At 39.0% G+C, this 22,370-nt stretch overlaps 2 protein-coding genes across 6 annotated transcripts; both read right to left on the bottom strand.

The window, feature by feature from the left end:
• Window positions 1-813: 813 nt before the first annotated feature.
• On the bottom strand, window positions 814-10,319 carry rbm19 (RNA binding motif protein 19). Of its 3 annotated transcripts, none has more exons than XM_037778579.1 (24): window positions 9,610-10,319; window positions 8,056-8,238; window positions 7,852-7,965; window positions 6,850-6,891; window positions 6,046-6,262; window positions 5,674-5,921; window positions 5,533-5,592; window positions 5,350-5,428; window positions 5,145-5,216; window positions 4,825-5,034; window positions 4,603-4,733; window positions 4,354-4,481; window positions 4,123-4,219; window positions 3,397-3,507; window positions 3,076-3,276; window positions 2,922-2,991; window positions 2,665-2,813; window positions 2,505-2,565; window positions 2,152-2,231; window positions 2,012-2,067; window positions 1,680-1,796; window positions 1,470-1,575; window positions 1,247-1,367; window positions 814-1,151 (listed from the first exon to the last, which is right to left on the bottom strand). In XM_037778579.1, the coding sequence occupies exons 1-24, from the start codon at window positions 9,610-9,612 to the stop codon at window positions 1,069-1,071; spliced, it is 2,739 nt and encodes a 912-aa protein (XP_037634507.1). In that variant the 5' UTR covers window positions 9,613-10,319; the 3' UTR covers window positions 814-1,068. The 3 variants fall into 3 exon arrangements, with proteins under 3 accessions (XP_037634507.1, XP_037634505.1, XP_037634506.1); XM_037778577.1 differs by lacking the exon at window positions 9,610-10,319 and adding an exon at window positions 8,333-8,536; XM_037778578.1 differs by lacking the exon at window positions 9,610-10,319 and adding an exon at window positions 8,333-8,536 and having other exon boundaries at window positions 2,665-2,810.
• A 571-nt stretch (window positions 10,320-10,890) lies between these two features.
• Window positions 10,891-19,344, bottom strand: slc2a11b (solute carrier family 2 member 11b). 3 transcript variants are annotated; one of them, XM_037776609.1, is made up of 13 exons: window positions 19,187-19,325; window positions 17,553-17,751; window positions 17,325-17,423; window positions 16,513-16,673; window positions 16,299-16,423; window positions 16,029-16,158; window positions 15,763-15,911; window positions 15,228-15,415; window positions 14,924-15,034; window positions 12,701-12,802; window positions 12,497-12,572; window positions 12,277-12,404; window positions 10,891-11,463 (listed from the first exon to the last, which is right to left on the bottom strand). In XM_037776609.1, the coding sequence occupies exons 2-13, from the start codon at window positions 17,619-17,621 to the stop codon at window positions 11,269-11,271; spliced, it is 1,533 nt and encodes a 510-aa protein (XP_037632537.1). In that variant the 5' UTR covers window positions 17,622-17,751; window positions 19,187-19,325; the 3' UTR covers window positions 10,891-11,268. The 3 variants fall into 3 exon arrangements, with proteins under 3 accessions (XP_037632537.1, XP_037632538.1, XP_037632539.1); XM_037776610.1 differs by having other exon boundaries at window positions 17,553-17,771; window positions 19,187-19,304; XM_037776611.1 differs by lacking the exon at window positions 17,553-17,751 and having other exon boundaries at window positions 19,187-19,344.
• Between the last annotated feature and the right edge of the window lie 3,026 nt (window positions 19,345-22,370).

Here is a 22,370-nt window from a genome sequence, read left to right as displayed (position 1 = left end):
TCACGAGGAGTGGGCCAACATACCTGTCGACAGGTGCAGAAGTCTCATTGAGAGTTACAGAAATCACTTGATTGCAGTGATTGCCTCAAAAGGTTGTGCAACAAAATATTAAGTTAATGTTACCATCATTTTTGTCTAGGCCAGTTTCATTAGTTTGTTTTTTTAAATGATTCTGCTGAACCATAATTTAAAAACAATATCTGATTTTCATTAGTTAATTTTCAGTGAATTTTTATTTATTATTACTTTTATCAGTTTCAAGTTATTTCAGTGACCATTGTTGGTTTTTCTTTCTTTAACGGAAGGGTACCAACGATTTTGCCTACGTCTGTATATCACTTAAATTATTCAATTTAATTATACTAAACCTTATAATTTCCAGAATACCATAATTTTACATGCTGCTTCGTTTCCGACTGTCACTCATCTTGTTTGCTATTCGAGCACCGCACTCCTCTCTCTCTCTCTTTCTCTCCTCCTCTCCCTCCTGCTCTGTACCTGTAGACCATCAGCGCACCGTGCATCCCCACCCCTCCCTGCTTGATGTTATGATCCTTGTCTGTCATCACCCAATTGGTTGCACGGACATCATTAACACAACATTCAGTCACAGTCAGTGCATGGAATGCCTGTGGCGTGGAGAAGATCGTCCTATCATTCTGCCTTGAATTAATAAAAAAACATCTCTCGGACGGGAGCCGGCTCTTATCGTTCACCTAAAAGAGCCGGCTCTTAGAGACGATTAGTTCGCAACGACAGTTCACTAGTTAGTTGCTCATTATGTCAGTCACTTAATAAAACATACACACAACATGAGACATCAAACTTTTTAAAGCATAAAATTACATTTTATATAAAAAACTGACATCAGTCCAATCATATTTCTTTGAGGCATCATTCTATACAAAACATGTGGGATGTAAGAAATTCAGAAGTTCCACAAGACTTCCACCAGCTGATAAATTCATCATAATTAGCTCCTTCTTCACATATCCTTGTTTTGTTTACAGTCCTATTTATACAGAAAAACACTGGTCAGAGTCGAGGCTCCGACAGCGTTTAGGGAACTCAGTCTGCCCCGCCGCCTCCAGTTTCCATCGTCTCCCGAATTCCCTCCATGACTTCTGTCTTTCGCTGCTTTTTGGTGGCCACTGTCATGAAAGATAAATAACATGGAAGAAAGAAATTAATAAACAGCGCAGTTGTTTTCATTTCTGCATGTTGTTGCAAACGTTTGTGGATTTACCATGAAAGTGTTCGGCTGTTTTCCGTCTCAATGTCTCTACTGTTTCCTCAGCATCAGCCCACTCCAGCACAAGGCGTCTCCCGTACAGATGGGTGCTGTGGCACAGTGCAGTAAATGCTTTCTATAGAGAAAACAGGGGCATAGTATTTATGATCACCTTTAATGTACTAGAGGACAGTAGATTTCCTAAATGCATGTCTGAAAGCTGACATAACACACCAACCTTAGCATCCTGTTTGGTGATGAAGTCAATAAAGCCAAAGCCTCTATGATTCCCTGAACCAGCTGCTTTCTTTGGAAGACGGACGGTCTTCAGCTCTCCAAATGTACTGAAAGGACAGAAGGAGGAAATAATAGTATTATTAAATGATCTCGCTCCAAACATTCTCCACACATAGTGAGAATAAAAAAGAGTTGTGTATGTGACGGCTACCAGAAGAGTTCCCGAATTTCCCTGACAGAGGCTTGGAAGGGGACGTTCCGCACGAGGATCTTGGATCCAGTCTGTTTCTTCTCGTCTTGCCTCTTCTTACGTTTCACCTCAGTAGTCCTGCACACAGGGGAAAGGAGTGAGTAAGTAGTGACAACAGAAGTGAGGTTTACATGCCAAGAATAAATAATAATAATAATAAATAAATTCAATAAAAACAGTTCTTAGTTAGCAAGTGCCCTGGCTTATTACTTAACACTTGTATTAACTAACCACCATTTTTTATTATTCATCACAATAAAAGTTCAGTAAAACTCTTCTTGTGCACATCTTACCTTGTGGCTCTCTCAGAAATCTTCAGCTCTAGTTGGTGATCATCCAGCGTACAGTGCTGGTGGAGGGTTGAGACAGAGAACACACTTTAGCCAAGAACCAGGTTGAAGATAAAGGCTGTGAGAGGAAATGGGAATGGTACCTGTAGTTGCCTCAGGGCTTTCTGTGCTGCCTCTGCTGTCTGATACTGAACAAAACCGTAGCCCATGGACAACATCTTGCCTGGAAATCAAATCAACATTGTAAGGTGGATGTTAACTCTGAATCAGAGATTAAAAAAAAAAGAAATGACAGACTGCCCTTGAAAAGCCTGAGGAAAAAACAGCTATATATATTTATATAAAATACAGATATTCTCTTCTAATAGAGTTCAAATAAATCACATGTAACTTTGGAACATTTATAATTAAAAAAAATTTCTAAACAAAAGTATACACTGTTATGTTATGTTACATTTATGTATGTGAAAGATCCTACTCTTTTAATGTCTAGTACCAGTTTTATCTTTCTTCGTGGAGATGGTGCAGGACGTGATCTTGCCACATTTGGAGAATGTCTGTAACACATGAAGAAAACAATATTAAACATGCTACGATTAAACCCTTACTCAATATTACGAAACATAACTGAGGGTTGAATTTATGAATTAACCCACTTCCTGTAGGTTCTCCTCAATCGTGCTGAAATTAAGATTTTTAATGAAAAGTGTGGAACCAGGAGCAGATTCCTCCTCTTCTTCTTCTTCTTCTTCTTCTTCCTCTTCATCCTTCTTCTCCTCTTTCATTGCCTCCTCTTTTTGTTCTACTTGTTGGACAGATCAAAAGATATTTTGGTTATTCCAATTAGTACTTACTAATTTGAACTAAAATTGTATAGTATTGTATGTTTATGAGTGACTTTAAGTCATTTTACCTGGTGCTGGTTTGGCTGCCACAAACACTCCCACAGGGGCCCACTCCAGATAGAGTGGGACGTGCTGGAACTACGGTTTTCAGAGAAACAGTCAGTACAGTATACGCTTTTAAAGCGCCTCAAACATATGCTGCATACATAAAGTTATACAAACCTTGCTGTAGGCCAGCCGAGTGAAGGCTCGTTTCGCCTCAGTTGGCTCGAGGAACTCGATGATGGCGGTGAGGCCTGAGGGCGGCAGCAGCACTCGGCCCAAAGAGCCATGAGGTGAGAAAAGCTCCTCCAACTCTGACGCCGTCACACCAGCTGGAAGGTTTTTCACCAGGATCACAGTTGTACTCCTCGCTGCCGCTGCCTGTGCACCAGGGGAAACAACACACGCAGGAAACAATGTTGACCAAAGTGGATTGTGGGCACGGTAAACCGTTTATAGACAATTTAGCAACAAGTAAAAGGGAGTTTGTATTGAGCATACCTGACTAAAGGAATCCAGACTGACACCGTTGTCTAGAAGGAACTGCCGAGTCTCTTGAACAATCTGTGTCTCACCCAGAGCCATCCTCACTGCAAGACTTCCTTTTGACTCCTGCAGAGGAGGGCAAGGACCAGAGAAGTATAGAGAAACTTTACATGTGCACTGCCTAGTGTGCTTAATGATTCACATGTTGATGGAGCTGCAACAGATGAAAAAGGATGCGTTCACACACACAACAGCCCTCTCATTCATTTGAATGGGAAAACGCACAGGGCCACGGCAATAAAAACACAGAGTCGTCCGGCAAAAAAGTTGAACGTGGCTCAACTTTTGCCGGAAATCAAAGAGACATCATCGAGCAAAGTTCTGCTTTGGCCAAACGAATACATGCAAGCATGCATTCCTGATAGATTTGAATGTGAATTGCATATTACTATCTATAAAGAAAAAACATGTCTGCTATGATTACTTTCCAAAACAGTAAAATCTTTCCTCTTAATTTTATAAATCTCTATGCACAGTTTTGGCATCTGATAAGCCTTCAAACTCATGGATCCGTTACTCAAACTGGACTTGGAGCGTACTTCATCCTCTCACTGGTGCCTCAAGCATTTCCATTCCCCATGCATTGTTTTAATGCAGGAATGTTTTCGGTCTGAATGCTGGAGTTGAGGAACATGTTATGGGGAGCATTCGTGTAGAAGAAGAGCATACAGCGTTACTCACATGGTCCAGGACTTTGCTTTTTGTGGTGTTGTATTTTTCAGCAATGGCATCTGCCACTGCACTTGTGCCCAGAAACAGGGTGTTCCAGTTGTGGGAGCTAGAAGGAAACATTAAATAAATAAGTGGGATGAGGGACGGCTCAAAAATATATGATTCATCCTTATGAGTTAATTCAGAGTAACTGCAAACACAGACGCAGAGGGTTAATGTCATTATATATACTGTATATACCTGGAACTTGAAGCTTTATTTTTAGCATCTTTTTGCCGCTTGTAAGCGGAAGAGCCAGGACCAGCAGCATCTGAAGAGTCGGTCTTTTCCTTCTTCAGTGTGGAGGGAAGGAGGTGAAGCATCCTGCCCTGAAAGCACGAGAGAATTCATGTTTCTATTTGAAAATGAAGTTGTACTACTAAATCCAGAAGCCATTGCAGGTCCTGTGGTGTAGAGCGGTCTCTCAAACATCAGTTGGAGAGCAAATACCTGAAATATATGTCCGTCCAGCTGAGCCAGGGCTGTCACAGCATTCTCTGGTATCATGTACGTTATGAAAGCGAATCCTTTAGGTTTCTTGGTTAGATTGTCAATAGGGAAGAGCATCTCAGATAAAGGACCTGTACAGATTGTAAAGTTATTATCACTTAAGATAAAAGAGTGAAAGCCTGTTGGAACTTGTATGTATATGATTTTTTTTTTTAAATTCACCATGTTTAGCAAATAGCTCTTTGATCTCTTCCTCTGTGCAGGTGTAAGGAAGGTTCCTGATGAAGAGTCGACCTGACTCTGCAACATCTTCCTCCTCCTCATCCTCCTTCAGCTTCCTGGTGAAGTTTCTGTCAATTTCTTTTTCTTTTCTGTCTCTCTTGCCCTTACCCCCTGAGGGATCCACACGGAAGACCTCAATGTAACGCCCACCTGAAAACACAGGCAGAAGGTGTGTCACTGTCATCATATACACCGGGGGGAAGTGATCATTTAATATACACTCAAAAATGATGATGAGAATAGAATATAACATTTCTCACCGATGTAGTCTTTATTCCTCTTCAAGGCCTTTTCCACCTGTTCATCAGAGTGCAGGTCCACATATACATAACCTGAAACACACACATATACTGTACAGTCAACATAGACAAATGCAGTACATATAGGCAACCAGATATTTGGTATACAGGATAATATACCTATGAAAATATTGTTTGCTTTGACAAGATGCTTTCAGTGACGTACCTGTTCTATTTCCGCTTTCGTTCTTCCCAATCCTGATTGCTGCAGGCTTCAGCGGCGTCATGAATTCTCGAATTTGTTGCTATTGACGTCACACATAAAAAATATGTTTGTGTCATAAATGCAGACACTGAAATACTGTATATAATGTGGAATATCTTCACCGGGAAGCTCTTGTTTGCTCACCTCTTTCACATTGAACGGGGCTCCTCTCAGCTTCACGGTGAACTCTGTCGTCGGCTCCATCTGCAACAAACAGATGTAGGTGTAAACCAGAAAACAAATACTGTACTGTATTGAACAGTAATAGTAGATGTGAACAGTTACCTCTTGCTTGGCCGTTTTCTTTGCTTTGCTCTGCTTCTTATCCTCTGAAGAAACTGAGATTTTGGTCTTTGACAAGTTTTCACCGCTCTCATAGGCGCTGTCTGTGTGCTGCACACGACCACTATCCTCATCTTCTTCACCATCATGCTTCTCTTCACTCTCCTCCATTGTGTCGTCTGTCTGTGCCACTTTTGAGCGCAGGTACTCCATATCTGATAAGGCAGACTTCAGTGCTTCTTTAGTGCCACCTGAAAGCAACAACAATATGTAGACCAGTCAATCATGCATGGATAAATCAGACTCAGAGGATCCAGCCCCTATTGGGACACAGCTTTCATCTATTTACACTAAAAAGGGACCACCATTACCAACCTTCATCTTCGTCATCTTCTTCTTCCCCATCCTCATCCTCCGACTGGTCTGAATCAAAGTTGAGGTAATCATCCGAAGCAGGCTTCTTCTTGCCCTGAGCCTTCGCCAGTCCAACATCAGGAGCAGTTTGCTGCACAGTGTCGTTGGCCCAGGTTGGTGCTTGGCTTCGATTCTGATGTACTGAGAGAAACTCCTTGAATCCCTGGTCCTCCTCCAGCTGAGACACACGACAAGTGGACAGGCAATGATTAACACTAACATAGACCAAAATATAAATATATAACATTGTCTGTCAAATAACACTTGATAAGAATAAATAATAGTTGTTACAAGTGTAAATTTAATTCTATATTAATCTGTAGATTTATTTTCTCAATTAATCGATTAGTTGTTTGGTCTATAAAATGTCAGAAAATGGTGAAAAATGTTGATCAGTGTTTCCCAAAGCCCAAGATGACGTCCTCAAATGTCTTGTTTTGTCCACAACTCAAGGATATTCAGTTTACCGTCATAGATGAGTAAAGAATCCAGAAAATATTCACATTTAAGAAGCTGGAATCAGAGAATTTTGACTTTTTTTTTCTTAAAAAATGGTTGGCGATTAACTCAATTGTTGATAACGAACTGATTGATCATTGCAGCTCTATATTCTGTACACAGTGCTATGTGCACATTTTGGTTGGTACCAAAGAAGTACTGGTGTTTGATGAGCAGCACAAGGTTGGTTCCATCTCATCCACATTCAGATCTTATATAACATTTAACAGCAAACAAACAATTTTGCTAACTGACACATTTACTCACATCTCCAAGTGCGCTGTCGGTTTCCTTTTTCTGGTTCTTTTTCTGAAAGCAGAAACAAATTATAATTTTTATAAAAGTAACAGTGTTGCAGAATTTAACTACATTATTCTCCACAAAGATAATGGCATAGGATAACTTTAGTAGTTTAAGTTGGACATTGTGAATGTGAATATGATTGTGTTATTGTTTCTTTCTTGAAAAAACAAAAACAAATTCTCAGGTCCGTTCTTGCTCAACCCGTCAGTCTCTAGATCTTTATCCTCCTAAATTCCTCACTAGTAGAGGTCAATTTTCAATAAGATTTAGGGGAACCAAATTATGGAGTAGCTTTTCACATCTATCAATAAACTGTTCATCTGTCAAACGTTTCAAAAGTCGCTTAAAGGGTCATTTAATTGCTGTTTTGTAATTGCTTTTCCTCCATGTTGTCCATGTATCTGTTTTATGTTTTTTATTTTTTCCCACTCACAATATTGTTTGGTTACGATTGCCCAGAAGTCTTTATAGATATTTAAATCAATATCCTCCTCACAAACACTGACCATACACTTCCACGCAACACACACACACACACACTTGTCTTTTTTGATATATTTACTGTATTGTTATTGTTGTTATTATATATGTATATCTTGTCCTAATTGTTTGTTATCACTATAATGTAGTCATATTATTTCTTTATATTAATCTTGTCCAGTGGGTTTTTTGCCTCATCCTGCACTGTATATTATTCATTTATTTTTTTTGTTATATTGTGTAGTCTTAAATTGTGCAAAATAAATAAACAAATAAACAAAAATAAAACATTAAAACACATCATAAGCATACAAAGCTTCATATCTGCATCAAATAACCAAAGATAAAATGTTAGAAAGGCTATGCAACCCACAAAGAGTGCAGTCACGACAACCAAATACACAAATTCCCATGTCAATGTCAATGATGATGAAGTCAAGGTAAATATTTTGTGCAAAATAAATAAATAAATAAATAAAACAATACCTTTTTGCTGTCAGTGTCAGCAGGAGTGGAGGATTTGTCCTGGACTGAGCTCTGGGTGTGTTTGCTCCAGGCTTTAGCTTTAGTGGGGTCTCCAAAAGCCTTACACATCTCCACCTGGAACACATGACAACCACATATAGGGTTAACATAATATAGAAAAACTACCATGTCAATGTGCAGCCATGTGCAGCCCTGCAGCCATACCGTCACTCTGGATGTGTCCACGAAGCTCTTGTTGAAATGCTTCAGAGCTTTGTCCGCATCTTCCTCCGCTTTAAAACCCACAAAGCCAAACTTGCGGAACTTTCCGTCCTTGGTAAACTTCAGAGAGCAGTCTGTCACTGTGCCAAAGGCAGCAAACATGGACCTGAACCTCTCATCCTTCATCTGCAACACAAGACACACAGTTAGGTTACATCTTCATCTTCAGGGAGACAGAAACTAAACTAAAGGTCTGCTGACATCTGAGCGGGTTACTCACCCCGTTAGGGAGGTTTTTAACGATGAGTCTCGACATAGTTTACAGTGTTGTAAATCCACTAATACAGAATAAACTTGGTTTTTAAATAGATGTCAACAAACAAGCGTGGACGCTTCTCTAGGACGCCATGTTGAGTGGGAGGAGCCTTCTTCTTCTTCTTCTTCTTCTACTACTATTAATCTGTAGGAGCATTGCTGCCCTCTGCTGGACTGGAGTGTGGAGAGAAAAAGCATTAGGAAAGTAACTTCCCTCTGCTACCTGGTTTCTTTTAAAGGTCCCATATTTTGCTCATTTTCAGGTTCATACTTGTATTTTGTGTTTCTACTAGAACATGTTTACATGCTGTAATGTTAAAAAAAACCTTTATATACCTCATACTGTCAGCCTGAATATACCTGTATTTACCCTCTGTCTGAAATGCTCTGTTTTAGTGCAAGACTAACAATAAGACATATATATTGGTCAGTTGTTTAAGTTTAATTCAACACTTCACATTATCAGTTCATTTTGCTCATCATAAAGCATACATTTCCTTCTGACTGGCAAAGAAAGGAAATTCAGTGAAAGAAAGAAATCTATTCTGAATCCACGATCCTCATGGCTACCATGCTTCATTTGAATCATATTAGGCCTATAAGAGTTGGGAATTTGAGCCAAATACTAAAGACAGGTACTCAGATTACTGTAATTGAGTTGCCCCCTTTGATGGACTTGCATTTATATAGCGCCTTTCTAGTCTTCCGACCACTCAAAGCGCTTTACACTACATGTCAGCATTCACCCATTCACACACACCTTTGCATGCATGTGCTTCTGAAGCAATTTCACTTTTACTTCAACAGATGTTTGATGAAACATACACTATTTTTGGAACATGCAACATTGAGAGAGTAGCCGACATTTATGCTGTTATGGTAAAATTAGGATGTTACAGTTAAGTTTGAGTCAAATCTCTAACTTTTACTTAGAGGGGTTGGTTGCTGTAACAAACCCACTACAAAGGACAAAAGAGAACAACACAGGGATAGTTTAAAAGCGTATTTTATTATCTATTATAAACAATAAAAAACACTAAAATCAAGGGGGAATCATTTGTCTCATGGCAATACTAATTATCCTCGATTACTAAGAGAGGAAGGAAAAGCAGTCCATATCCTGCCATAGAGGGGAGTGGAAGAACAGTCCAAGGCTCAGAGGGTCAGCTGCGCCACAGGGTGGTTGCTTCCTCAGTCCATTAACTTTCAAACATCACTTGATGGCAGTCTTCTGAGCCATAACATGGATTAGGCTGGCAACACACTTCAGCCTCAAGGAAACCCAACTCGGCCTTCAGACTACGGCGCTTGGAGCTGACCCTGCACGCAGAAAACACAAGGAGAATGAGAGAGCAGTAGCTGCTACATGTGACTTAAGTAGACTACAGAGTGGAGGCACAATCAGGCACACCATCCTTCAATCAGCACCTGAATCACAGCAATTAAGTCCAATATCTGATATGAAAGTGATGTTACAGGTCTACCCTGTTACACCGCCACATGTAGTCATACTGCAGTAGTTACTGTTAGGATGTCACATGAGCTCTTTTGCAGTAACCAAATAACTACTCTCCAAAAAACTACTTAAGTTCTTTAACTTGAGCATTTTTCCATACATAAAATATTTTTGCTGTTTGAGAAATATTCAGGGCAAGTATAAATACTTCTAATAATCTCTTCCGCCCCTGTAAGCACATGAATGACACACACTTCAATGAACCCTTTGTTCTCCAGGTCACATGCCACACTGGACGTTGAGACGACTGAAATATCAGGCAGCTTAAATGGCATGAAAAGTTCACTTTGAGGTTGTTCACACTGATTAGGAAACGCTGAAAAATGTCAATAAAACATCTTTCACAAAAGTTATAAAAAGCAACATTTATCATACCAAAATATTACATATTAAAGGGACTGTTTATAAATATCTTACACGTATAAATCGATCCGGGTCGGTGTCCCATGCGCACTTGCGTGTGGCTACGCTGTTCAGACAAGACTCCAACACAAACTACACGGAAGCAACAAAACCGCAAAGTTATATCTGGTGAAGCCCGTCTTGCAAAACAGTGTTGGCCGCGGTTAGTCTCTGCTGTACTCTGCTCCTCTGCCTGCCTGCTTGCCTTCACTCACACAGCGCACTCGTTCTTTCTCGCTCAGCTCACTCCACCTCTACACATGCATGTGCGCACACTACACACTGCAGAAGAGTTAGTTTAGCTCTGAGAATATCTAGTGAAAGTACAGTGGACGTTTGTGCAGAAATAACTGCTGTAGCTCCTCCAGACCAACAGAGGTTTCCCGTGTCTTGTGAAGTGACGGGGCTCCGCAGCGAGAAACGTTATTGTCTCCGACCGGGTGCCAGTGTCTCCCCTTTACCCTCCGGCCGCGGTTGGGAGGCAGGAAAAGCCAACACTAGGATCAGCATTGATTCATGGAGAGACCTTCATCTTGTAAGTTAACATTACTGCCAAGCAGGTGAAATATAGAGTGATATTGTGGTTTTAGCTGACGTGTGTCGCCTCACTGTTTTGACGGATGCTCACTCACATTCAGGTAGCGCGTGCACACGGGCGAGCCGAGCAACAGAACGCTGATTTTCATTGACTTAACAGCCACAGGTGTCGCTGTTACAACCAATTTCTGATTCTTACAAACAGTCCCTTTAAGATAATTTCAATTGATATCAGTAAGTGAACTAAAGAGATGTAAGAATGATTACCCAATACATATCTGAAGTTCAAGCAAGGTACCATAATTTACAGTGTCATCAACATTTTCTATAGTTGTGTGTGTGTGTGGACTATAAACCCTCATGGCAGTTACTCATCTTTGTGACATTAATATTGTGAGACATAAATAAGGTTTGAATTTCTCGACCCCTGAGTCATGGGTAGTATTTCATGTAGGAGTTAATAACAGCGTCGTCCCTGCTCTGTCAGCACTCTGGGCCTTTCTGTCGTTGGAGGACTTGAACTCATTCTGGATTTCGATGAAGGTTTTGTTCTTGGTTTCAGGAACGACAAGGCAAATGTATATCGCCATTAAGGAGCAGACGGCCAAGAACACCAGGAAACAGTACTGCTGCAGCCCGATCTGTGCAAAAAAAACAGAATATATCACAAGTGAGTCCAACTCTCTCAAACAGCCAAGCTTTTAAGTCTTGTTTCCTAAACTGAAATGTACCACATAATGACAAAACTAGGGCTGTCAATTGATTAAAATATTTAATAGCGATTAATTGCATGATTGTCCATACTTAATTGCGAAATAATTGCAAATGAATCACACATTTTTTTTATCTGTTCAAAATGTACCTTAAAGAGAGATTTGTGAAGTACTCAATACTCTTATTAACATGGGAGTGGGCAAATATGCTGCTTTCATGTATATATTTATTACTAGAAATCAATTAACAACACAAAACAATGACAGATATTGTTCAGAAACCCTCACAGGTACTGCATTTAGCATAAAAATTACCCAAACAGTATGTGGTTATCATAAAGTGGGCATGTCTGTAAAGGGGAGACTCGTGGGTACCCATAGAACCCATTTTCATTCACATATCTTGAGGTCAGAGGTCAAGGGACCCCTTTGAAAATGGCCATAACAGTTTTTCCTCACTAAAATGTAGCACAAGTTTGGAGCGTTATTTAGCCTCCTTCGCGACAAGCTAGTATGACATGGTTGGTACCAATGGATTCCCAAGTTTTTATAGTTTCATATGATGCCAGTAAGTCTAGCTTTAAAAAAATGACCTAGACTCGTAATCTAAAAATCACAAGTTGCATTAAAAAAGAAAAGAAAATAGTGGAGTGAAAACTAATTTGCATTAACACGTGATTATCACATTACAGCCCTAGATAAAAACATTTGAAAATGAAGAAATACTTTTTGGATACCTACCACAATAAAAGGGAAGACAAGGCCAATGAAGAAGAAGCACAACCAGTTCAGTGACCCTGCGATCATGTACGCTGCAGGACGTGTAGTTTGTGTGAACAGTTCAGTGGTCAAGATGTTAGTCACACCACCTAAACAGAGGAAGAAACAACACTGTTAGTTACAACCGTCGAGCAACAGCAGCTGTTAAGGAAAGACTTCAATGGAGGAAAAAGTTAGTTACCTGGTCCTAAGCCAAAACTCAGGATAAAAGCAAATACACAGGCCATGCTCAAGTATGGAATTACTGGACTGGCATCCTGAGAGAATCACACAATGTTAGCACAAAGTAAAAGTCTTATCTATGGTCAAATGTAGGAAATTGCATAAAACAATGTTTAAATATCTTTTTTTTTTTTTTCCAATGTCTGATCTTGAGGTTCATTACCTGAAAAGAGAGCGTCAGCGTGAATAAAATGCAGCAGATACTCATCAGTGTGTATCCCCCCGTGATGAGCACTTTCCTCCCCAGACGCTCAACGAGCAGACCCTGTGAGACACACAGCATATCACAAGACCAAAAAGACTCCCCAGGCAAACATTGTATGTATTATGCTATTATGTTGCTATTATGTAGCAACAATTACACTGTATTTTGCTTTGACCTTCTATGGGATATTGGGCCTCATGCGGGAAATGGTATACAAACACATTTTCACTGCCCTTATTTTGTTAGTACCCATTGATTTCTGGAATTCACCAGTGTTTTTACTCTTCTCTTAGGTGAGAGAACATTGCACGAGTGGTCGAGAGCTCTCTTACCAAGATAAGAAAAAAACATCTTGTTTTTACAATCCACAAATTGTTTGTCCAACGCAAGGAAACATACATTTTAGATTAGAAGAACATAAAAAAAACATAGGAATATCATAAGATTGAATTTAGATTACTAATTATAATGACTGGATCATTTAATTTGCGGGCTAAATAAATACTATTAGTCCATTGATCCCAATTAAGATTGCGTGGTTTACATACTGCTCTTAGGTGGTACAGGAAAATCACATGTTTAAGTTTATTTAACAGTACCAGGAACCATAGTAATATAGGCCTATGTCTGTTTCAATGCATATGTCTCCCACTCCCTCCGGATGCCTTGAAATTATGGCCCTCCCCTTGTTCAGATGCGTTCCGTGGTCCATCTATTTATCTATCTATCTATCTATCTATCTATTGGAGTGGAAGTAAGTGGGACTCATCATTCAGCACACCTGGTAAGAGCAGATTTGGATAGTTAAGAACGTTTGGTGCATCTGGAGTTGACTTCTCTTATTTTTTCTCTTAACAGAAAATTAAGAGAAATTTAAGAGAACGTTGTTGCATGAGGCCCAATGTCTGTTTTATACATATATGTATTATGTCATATGTTCTTGTGCTGTTCTTATTATATAAAACAAATTTCCACTTTGGTGTTCTGTTTTACTCTATTTCAGGTGTGCTCTAACTTTTCAAACTTTGTCCAACGCTTGAGGTTTTTACAGTTTTTCTCAATCACTTTGGCTCATTTTTCCGAAACAGTCTTAACCTAAACTGTAAGTGCAATTGTCACGACTGTTTGATGGGACATCACAACTCTATTGCATGTCTGCAGAAGGTAGTCACCCAAAACACTTAATTCATGCTTCAAAACCTAGTTATTGTGTCAGTAAGTTGTTTTATCATCATGTGAGCCGTACTGGTCAAAATGTTTAGATGTTTTCTCACCATCAACCCTGGAAATGTTTCTTATATACAAATCTCTGTTTTGTTGACTCTGACTGCTTACTGTACTATACAAGAATGTCAGTTTTGTCTAGCTGAATGTTGTTGTGTCTCACACTGAGCTTTTTAGATCCCCATTTCAACAGTAGGTTAAAGTTTACTGGGAAAAGTCAATACTGTACAGTACTGTAGTACACAGAAACAGGATATGTATTATGTGTGTTTATACAGTAAATGTATTTGTGTAGCAATGTGTGACATGTATTATAAATAGAAAATTCACCTTTGAGCTTTCATGTAAAGTCATATACAGTGAACAGAATATTTGCCACAAAATGGCATCCATGCCAAAAGAAAATTAAAAAACCCTGCAGCAAACTGTGCTTCCTCACACTACGTAACACCATGTCATAGATATTTATGGAATATACATGTATTTCTGACAGATTTTGATAATTGAATAGATCATTTTGCATGTGACGGCTCAAACGATGAAAGAATGTTGGGAAGTTGTGAAGAGGACGACAATCTCACTGAGAATCAACTCATCATTTTTAATCACCGAGACGTGCAAGTTGTTATTGTGCAAATTGTAGACAATTGTACTGACTTTTTTGCACACCTGTGCCAAAACTAGCACAATTTGCTAGAATGAATGAGAAATTCTAATCTGTTGTGAACAAGAAACTAATTATTGAGAGATTTGAATTCAGTGTTTTGAAAAGAAAATATTCTCATTCGAGAATTGAGCCAACGCGAATGAAAAAAACTGTATTAGAAAGGTCTTGACTGTTTTGCCCTTGTTGCTGGGCACCTATCCTTATTTATTTACATTTTTTGTAGCATGGAGGAGCATCAGAATTGTAAGAAAGTAATGCACATGAAAATAAAATGTAAAACTCATACTTACACATGTTAAAGCTGTGATGCATTCACAGGCACCAGTGCCAACGGTCACATATGGTATCTTATCAGCAGGAATACCAGATTGTGTGAACAAGTAATCTGCGTAAAAGTAAATCTACAGGAAGTACAGACAAAAAAACACATTACATATTAAAAAAACAGAGCTTTTGCCTGAAAAAAAATCACCTTTTAGTAATCTTTAGGGGTGTTATTAAGTCTCAAAAGTTGCGGGCACTGTGGAGTGGATTCAACCTTGTGAGAGACAACATGACAGAGGATACTGAAACAAAATATCATCATGTACGTACAGCATTGATGCCGTTCAGCTGTTGGGCAGCGTTGAGCAGCAAGCTGGTGAGAAGCTGCCAGCGGACACTACGGTCAGTGAAGAGCTCCCAGGGTTTCTTGGCCTGGAAATCCACCAAATTATTCTTCTCCTTCACGATATCCTCCAGTTCACGGTCACAGCCAGCTGTACCATGCAGTTGCTTCAGGGCTGCAGGCAAGAAAAACACATGACAAGCGTGGTGATTTCTCCACATACACTGCTCTTCTCATCTGACCAGGCTACGCAACAGGGTCTATTTTTTGAGTATCTGATCAAAAGGTTTCCTGCATCAAAACCACGTCACATCATCGTGGCAAGAATGCTATCACATGCTTGAACTCATTGCCATGAGGACAAATGTCTCTGCCTCTGGTGATTCCAGAAAAAGGGAGTCCTCAACTAATTGAACTACACTGTCATGTGATGTTCACTACAACAATGTTTGCAGGCCAAAGATCAAACCACGCAGAGTTTGAAAAGGAGGTAGCTGTGCAGCAGTTGCAGTGGAAGTTTACCTTTCTTACATCCCTCAGTATCTCCTTTGTCAATGAGCAGGTAGCGCGGGCTCTCTGGGAACCAGGGTAGGATCAGCAGCTGCAGGATGGCTGGGATAGCTGTGGTGGACAGCAGGAGAGGCCAGTACTCCTCTTTTCCCAGGAGCTCTCTGTGAAATCACACAGACATGTTTATACAAAATCACCATGTAGCGATTCAATCTTGCGAACACAAATTCTGTGTAATATTTTGTGTAAAAATCAAATATAACCCAGCATTTACATACTTGAGGCCAATCACTTGTCCAGTCAAAATCCCACCAGTGATGAAAATAGAAGTTCCCATTCCCATGGCACCACGAAATGCAGTTGGAGCTATTTCCCCCAAATACAGAGGTTGAACACAAAGTCCAATGCCTGTGAAAATAAAACAGGATTAAAGCCACATTTCAAGGGTTTGACATGCAACGTTCAAATCAAATATTTATCAAGATTATTTCACATATTACACAAAGATGTAGGAATACACTCTTTAAATGTATTTCTGAATTATTTACCTGCATTCATTCCAATGAGAAAACGTCCAATGATGAGTAATTCAAATAATCCTGTGGGGTAACTCAGACCCATCAGCAGAGCCGCCGCTAATGCAAATATGTTGTTGGCCAACAGCGTCCCTTTCCTGGAAAAGCAACATTACATCACAGCTTTATAACTGAAAAACAATAAGGAAAATTAGGATCATTTTGGCGAAATATGCATTGTCCACACCTCCCCAGCTTCACAGACAACGTCCCACCGACTGTCACTCCTAGAAGTCCTCCTAAGGTGAATATGGACACAATAGTGGACCACAGCAGGGTGAGAGCTTCTGCTGATATGTCAGTTTGGTAACGCTCATTCCAGGTTTGGTTGATGAAATTCTGCACATACTGGAGATAAAATAAAAAAACACAACATGCACATTCAGCAGGTAAAATAAAAATAATCTAAAATATTTTTAAAATTCACACCATAGTCTGGGTTAATACTCGATTCTGATTGGCTGCAGGGTGTTCATTAATTCCTGATAACACACACCTACTAAGTAGCCTAGTTCCAGTGAAACTGTCTGTTCTAAATGAATGCACTGGCTACAAAAAAAAATCAGAATATCTTATTTACAACATAGAGGGGTGAATTCAAAAAACTTTTTTAAACTTGTGCAAATAACACAAAAAGAAATGCATGAAATGTAAATAAATGGTGTCATTATTTATTCTTTGGCAAGTGACCATGGTATAAGCGGGATAATGCCCTTGGAGGAGTCCATTATCGGGGGTAATGGACTTCCCATCGTCCATTAATTCCTGATATCGGACAAGTCATCTGTCTTTATCCCTTAGCCTACATAGTTGTGCATGCTTATAAGCATGCTTACAAACTCTGTAAATATATTTACAGACATCACTTTGTAGAGGATATGTAAGCCTACTGTGATGGAAAAATTTAATTTATGTGCAATACTGACTGTAATATTAGGTTTATAACATGAGTACAAATATAAGTAGTGTAGGCCTCAATAAGTCCAGTAGGGTTCTTACTGTTGTGGGAGCATTGATGACAGATGTATTATATCCACACTGAAAGGTTCCCCCTAAACAAGCAGCACTGGCAGCCAGCAGAAGGGACTTGTTTGGAAGCTGCAATAAAATACAGAGATACAAAACAAATATTTACATACAATCATGGATAGAAAGCTGCATCCCACCACGACTACTGAGCCTTTTTTTTTTTAATTTAAAGCTCTTATTTTACTTTAATCCACATACCTTTGGTTGCTTATGTTTGAAGTCTTGAATAAGCAGAGGTTGGTATTCATTTCCAAATTCTGAAGGCATTTTGTGGCTGATGTTTTGCTCTAAGTCCAATACTGTTTGTCGTTTGCGCGCAGAGTAGTCCGCCTATCCTTCATGTAAAGAGTTTGCTCTCAACAGGAAACTTAAATCATGACGGGAGGATGAGTTTATCCTGAGGATGATACAAGTGATCTGTTGTCATAAAGAGGCCACGAGGTGAAGATATGGATCGGCTCCATTAGTCCGGGTTTATCAAGATTTCACGGCCTTATAATGTAGCTGCATCAAAATGTGACATTCAGCTTGCTTTTATTTCTCCGAAAGAAAGAAGAAAAGTACATCCATCCAAGCGCAGATAAGCTGTAGTGTAAAACGGACTGTGTTTCCCAGAAAACACGAAATAAATGAAGTTTTGGGTTAATTCAGTGTAGACGACAGAGCTTTCTAATACACTCAAAGGAGGCGGAGAGTCGAAATAAACAGGCTTGTGTTCACTCAACAGCTAATTTCATTATCCTATTATTATAAACTCGTGTTTTTTCACCATAAATCTTAAATGGTATGAAAGTGCAATATAGGCTAGGCCTATAAGATGTTGGATACAGATGTTATATAAGGCTTTATGTACAGTAATGTGACAATAACATAAACCTAATCGGGAGCAGTGAACATACTAAGTGTTAACTCCCCCTATGTTTCAGAAGTTAGAAGAGCAGCCAGTGAAGTGATGTGAACATCTGCAGCATTCATTATCTATTATTCATAATACATTAACCTTTTTTTAACTCTAAATTCGCATTAAAAAAATCAATGATTAAGATGACAAACAATCAAAGGTTATTAAATGCACCATGATACTCTACATGTCTGTTATTCTTTATTTCTGCAGGGTGGATCAAATGGTAGATTAGAAATTGTAATTATATGTTTTATTAGCCTACTAATCAACAAGTTTTGGGTTGCCAGGTTGGCTGGTGTTTGTCCTCCTCCAGCAGAACACTTGCCTTATCTTTTTCATCATTAAGACTCCTGCTGCTGGAAACTATTAGCATAACATGTGGGAAATCTATTTATCAGCTGCTTATTAGCATTTATAACTGAAGACATGATGAATGATAAAAATGTGGAAAAAACAATATTTACACCTGCTTATTACCAAATACAAAGGATCAACTCTAAACAAAAGGATTTTTCACAACCTGGCAACCCAAACTTGTTCTTCTTTAATGGATCTATAAAGCATGAAAACGATTGATTTATTATGTATTATTTAAAACGATTTATTAACCTGTAAATCCTTTGTAAAGAGTGCCTCATTAAGAAGTAGTACCATATACATTTTAGATCACATGTGACATTTACATTCCTCTTCTTCACTTTGACTTAACTACTATTCATTTGAGCATCATCCAATAAATAACAATAAATAAATAAAAATAAATCACAACACATGTAGGGCAAACAATTTAAAATAAAATAAAATAAAATTATGACTTTGGATGTCAGACATATTCACAGGAAACTGGCTAAAGTTCAAAACAAAGCAAACATTTCCATTGCAGCCTTCTCAGGTGTTAAATGGTTTTCAAGCGTCAATTTGAACTCACCTTTCTCTTTGATTGCGCAGACTCCTCATTTACGTTCATTTTGGAAACTACTGTAAAACAATGTTTGAATGAACCATTTATAATGGATGTTCTGCTTCAGTCGTAGCATTTACATAATGGCAGCCTATTGTAAGGTGCAGCATATGATCTGAACTGCAGGGGAGAGATTCATTAACTGCTACAAGCACATTCCTGCCTGGTGCTGAGGCTGACCCAAATACAGAAATTATATTCACCCTTTGTTGTCCAATATAATATTTTCTACTTTTTTTACTACTTACTACTACTATTAATTACTACTTTTTTTGTGTGCAAATGGCAGAACTGTGTCTTTGGTTTGCATATGTAAAGAGCTATTAAGAATTTGACATTAAAACACAACAAATCACATCCAGACAAGACACATTAAAACACGCTTGTATAATAACACAATAGAAGCTACGTTAAAAGGAGCACCAGGTACTCCATGGTGAGGACTGAATTATCAATAGATTTAAAATGCTGTGTGTTGAGGTAGCAAGCTGGCTTCAAAAAGTAGCTGTCCAAATTAATTAACATATTTCATGGCAACAGGGACAAACTATTTTTTATAGATGTTTTTCTTTGCACAGGGACTCTGTACCTTTGCCCTGAGGGTGAAAGTGGTGATTTAAGGCAAGAGATTTCCCACCTTTATCCTTAGGTGACCTATTTCTATCACTGAGTAAACAGATGAGCCCTGACTAAGTGAAACATTTTATGGATATTTCATATTATATTCAATGCATAATAATAATAACAGTACAGAAAAACTGATAAGCTGTACAATTAACCTAAATAGTGACCGCAATTACTGCAGGAAGTTTGTGTAAATGGAGCGATTTGGATGAATTTTGAGCAGATTATTTCCTGTGAATATTGTATCAGAGATGAGTCGTCCTGTTATTTTTATGAACTTTGAATACAATTCTTAACAGAAATTAATGAACTCCTGACATATAGGCCATATTTAAAAAAAAAACCAACTTGTCTTACACCCCTTAAAATCAAGAAGGCCCCGCGACCCCATGTGAAGCTTTGGCGACCTCTAGTGGAGGCCGGGACCCCCAGGTTGGGAACCAATGATTTAAGGGATGGCTATAATGTTCTAAGTTTTTGCCACTTAAGCGTTGGACTGCTTTGCCATGGTGATAGGACTGTAGGGTTCGTGTGCATTGTTTGTAAATTAATTGAATGGGACACCTTACATGATGTGTAACCCATTCTCCAACCCATATTTAAAAATGTATGCATGGACATATAAATATAGCCTGTTTTAAGTGCTTTCAACCCAAATTCACTGTCAAGTCAGTAGAAAATGTAAGAAGAAATCTAAATTGATTTCTCTATAAAACACTAGTGCATTGTTTTCTGTTTAAGGCCTTATATAACACTGTGCAATCACATCAATGGTTGTCACATAGGTTGAATAAGTTTAGGTAGAACAACTGCTTTCTAAACACAAGTACATTGTCAACATTAGTCATGTTAACTGCTGCCAGTATCAGCCCTTCATCACCCTGAACGGCGTGCTGTTCTGCACACAAGACCCAAAGAGTCAAGTAGTTCACCAGCAAAAAACTTTAATCCTGCAAGAGCCTCTGAGAATTTGCTCGTGCCACTATCTGACAATTTGAGCCTGAAAGTGAAAATCCACCCCAAAATAGAATTAACACATTCCCTATTCCCACTCCTGTTATTCCCCTAAAAAATGTACAATTCAGCTGTGTGAGCCGCGGACAGTGTACAGTATTAATGCCGTCCTCAGACAGATCCTGGAGCTGCTCCAAAGACAGCAGATAAAAAAAGACTCGTGATAATAATTGCAGAAGCTCCGGGAACACCGTGTGATTCACAGCTGGAAGGCAAATATGACCTTGAATCCCCCAAAAATGTGGGTGTGATACAAAATAATCAAATGTGTGAGCTCCCAGACTCAATTATTAAAAAAAGACTTTTTACCTACCCCACTAACACACTAGTGTCTCATAAAACAGCTGTAGTTTAGAGCCTCAAAGTCAGATCTCTGTGTGCACAGTTACATTCACCATTAGCCACAGCAACAGGTAGTTTTACTGATCTCGCCAAAAAAGAATAGGCTTTACTTTTTATGTGATGTAGCTGAGACTGAAGACAAAGTGTTTTATGTGTTATTGGCCATTATATGATCATTTAAAGCTGAAGTGGGTAGAAATGGAGCAAATATGATTAAAAAAACTAATTTTTATAAAACGATCACTATATCGTGACAGTAGTACATGAGACAGATAATCTGAAAAAAATCATGTGCCTCTGTGTCTTCCGGTGTCCTCAGGTGATCCTAATGACATCTGCAAGATGATTTCACAGACAGGAGGAACACAACTCAGCGCTGATCTAGAGTCCGCAGTCCAGTCTATGAGAGCCGGCTGTCAAACACTCCGATCAAACGGTCAAACTAGGCAGCGCTGATCAAATATGAATCAATATTCTGTTACCGTAATGCCTATTTCTCTCTTCAAATGTTTTCAGAAACATCTTGTAGTGTACTGTTTAGCTGTAAAATTAGAAAATTTGTGACCCGGCAGCCATGTTGTGATCTGTTGAAGAAATACCAAGCACCGGCCACCAGCCAAAGCACAGCAAATAGGAACGCTCAATAGAAACACTCTCTCTGAAATGACCTGTGATTGGCTGAAGTCTCCCGTCACGGGCTAGATTTTTTAAAGCCTGAAAACAGATCCACGAGGAAATACAGAAGTTTTCTCTCACACTTGAACTTGAACTTGAACACTTGAATTACAATATGCTGAAAGGTTATTATGGAATTTTTGCCCAACGATGCCAAAAAATATACTGCCTACCTCCACTTTAAGGACTATATTTTTGGTAAAATTTCCGTAATCTCTACATGTCTTCTTCTGGTTGATTACAATGGATCTTGAATCTCTTGCAATGCTTACTGTGTGTGTTTTAGAAAAGCTGTTTCACTACTGCAATGTTATTTTTGGTGTCTTTTATGTAGCCTAAGTCCATGTGGGTTGGGCACGTGTATGTTCACACCACAAATAAACTTTCCAAAATCATGTAGGCTATACGTTTTGGTTTGAGGTGGACTTTCTCTTTAATCTAACCATTACTTGAGTTAATCCCTCATTTGTTCCCGACCAGAAATGACCTAAATAAA

The sequence above is a fragment of the Sebastes umbrosus genome, chromosome 8 (assembly GCF_015220745.1).
Source record: "Sebastes umbrosus isolate fSebUmb1 chromosome 8, fSebUmb1.pri, whole genome shotgun sequence".
In the NCBI taxonomy this organism is placed as follows: domain Eukaryota; kingdom Metazoa; phylum Chordata; class Actinopteri; order Perciformes; family Sebastidae; genus Sebastes; species Sebastes umbrosus.
This window is presented reverse-complemented; position numbering and strand designations above follow the sequence as displayed.

Bases quoted from the DNA above. Each gene is read 5' to 3' on its own strand.
- rbm19 (XM_037778577.1), bottom strand. From the start codon at position 8,368: ATGTCGAGACTCATCGTTAAAAACCTCCCTAACGGG. The intron at 5,922-6,045 runs GTTGGTAATGGT...TGTTGCTTTCAG, and splicing joins AGAAGATGACGAAGATGAAG to GTGGCACTAAAGAAGCACTG. The intron at 2,992-3,075 runs GTTTGTATAACT...TGAAAACCGTAG, and splicing joins CTCGGCTGGCCTACAGCAAG to TTCCAGCACGTCCCACTCTA.
- slc2a11b (XM_037776609.1), bottom strand. From the start codon at position 17,621: ATGCCTTCAGAATTTGGAAATGAATACCAACCTCTGCTTATTCAAGAC. The intron at 15,035-15,227 runs GTACGTACATGA...TACTTCCTGTAG, and splicing joins AGCTGAACGGCATCAATGCT to ATTTACTTTTACGCAGATTA. The intron at 12,405-12,496 runs GTAACTAACTTT...TCCTCTGTTTAG, and splicing joins GAGTTTTGGCTTAGGACCAG to GTGGTGTGACTAACATCTTG.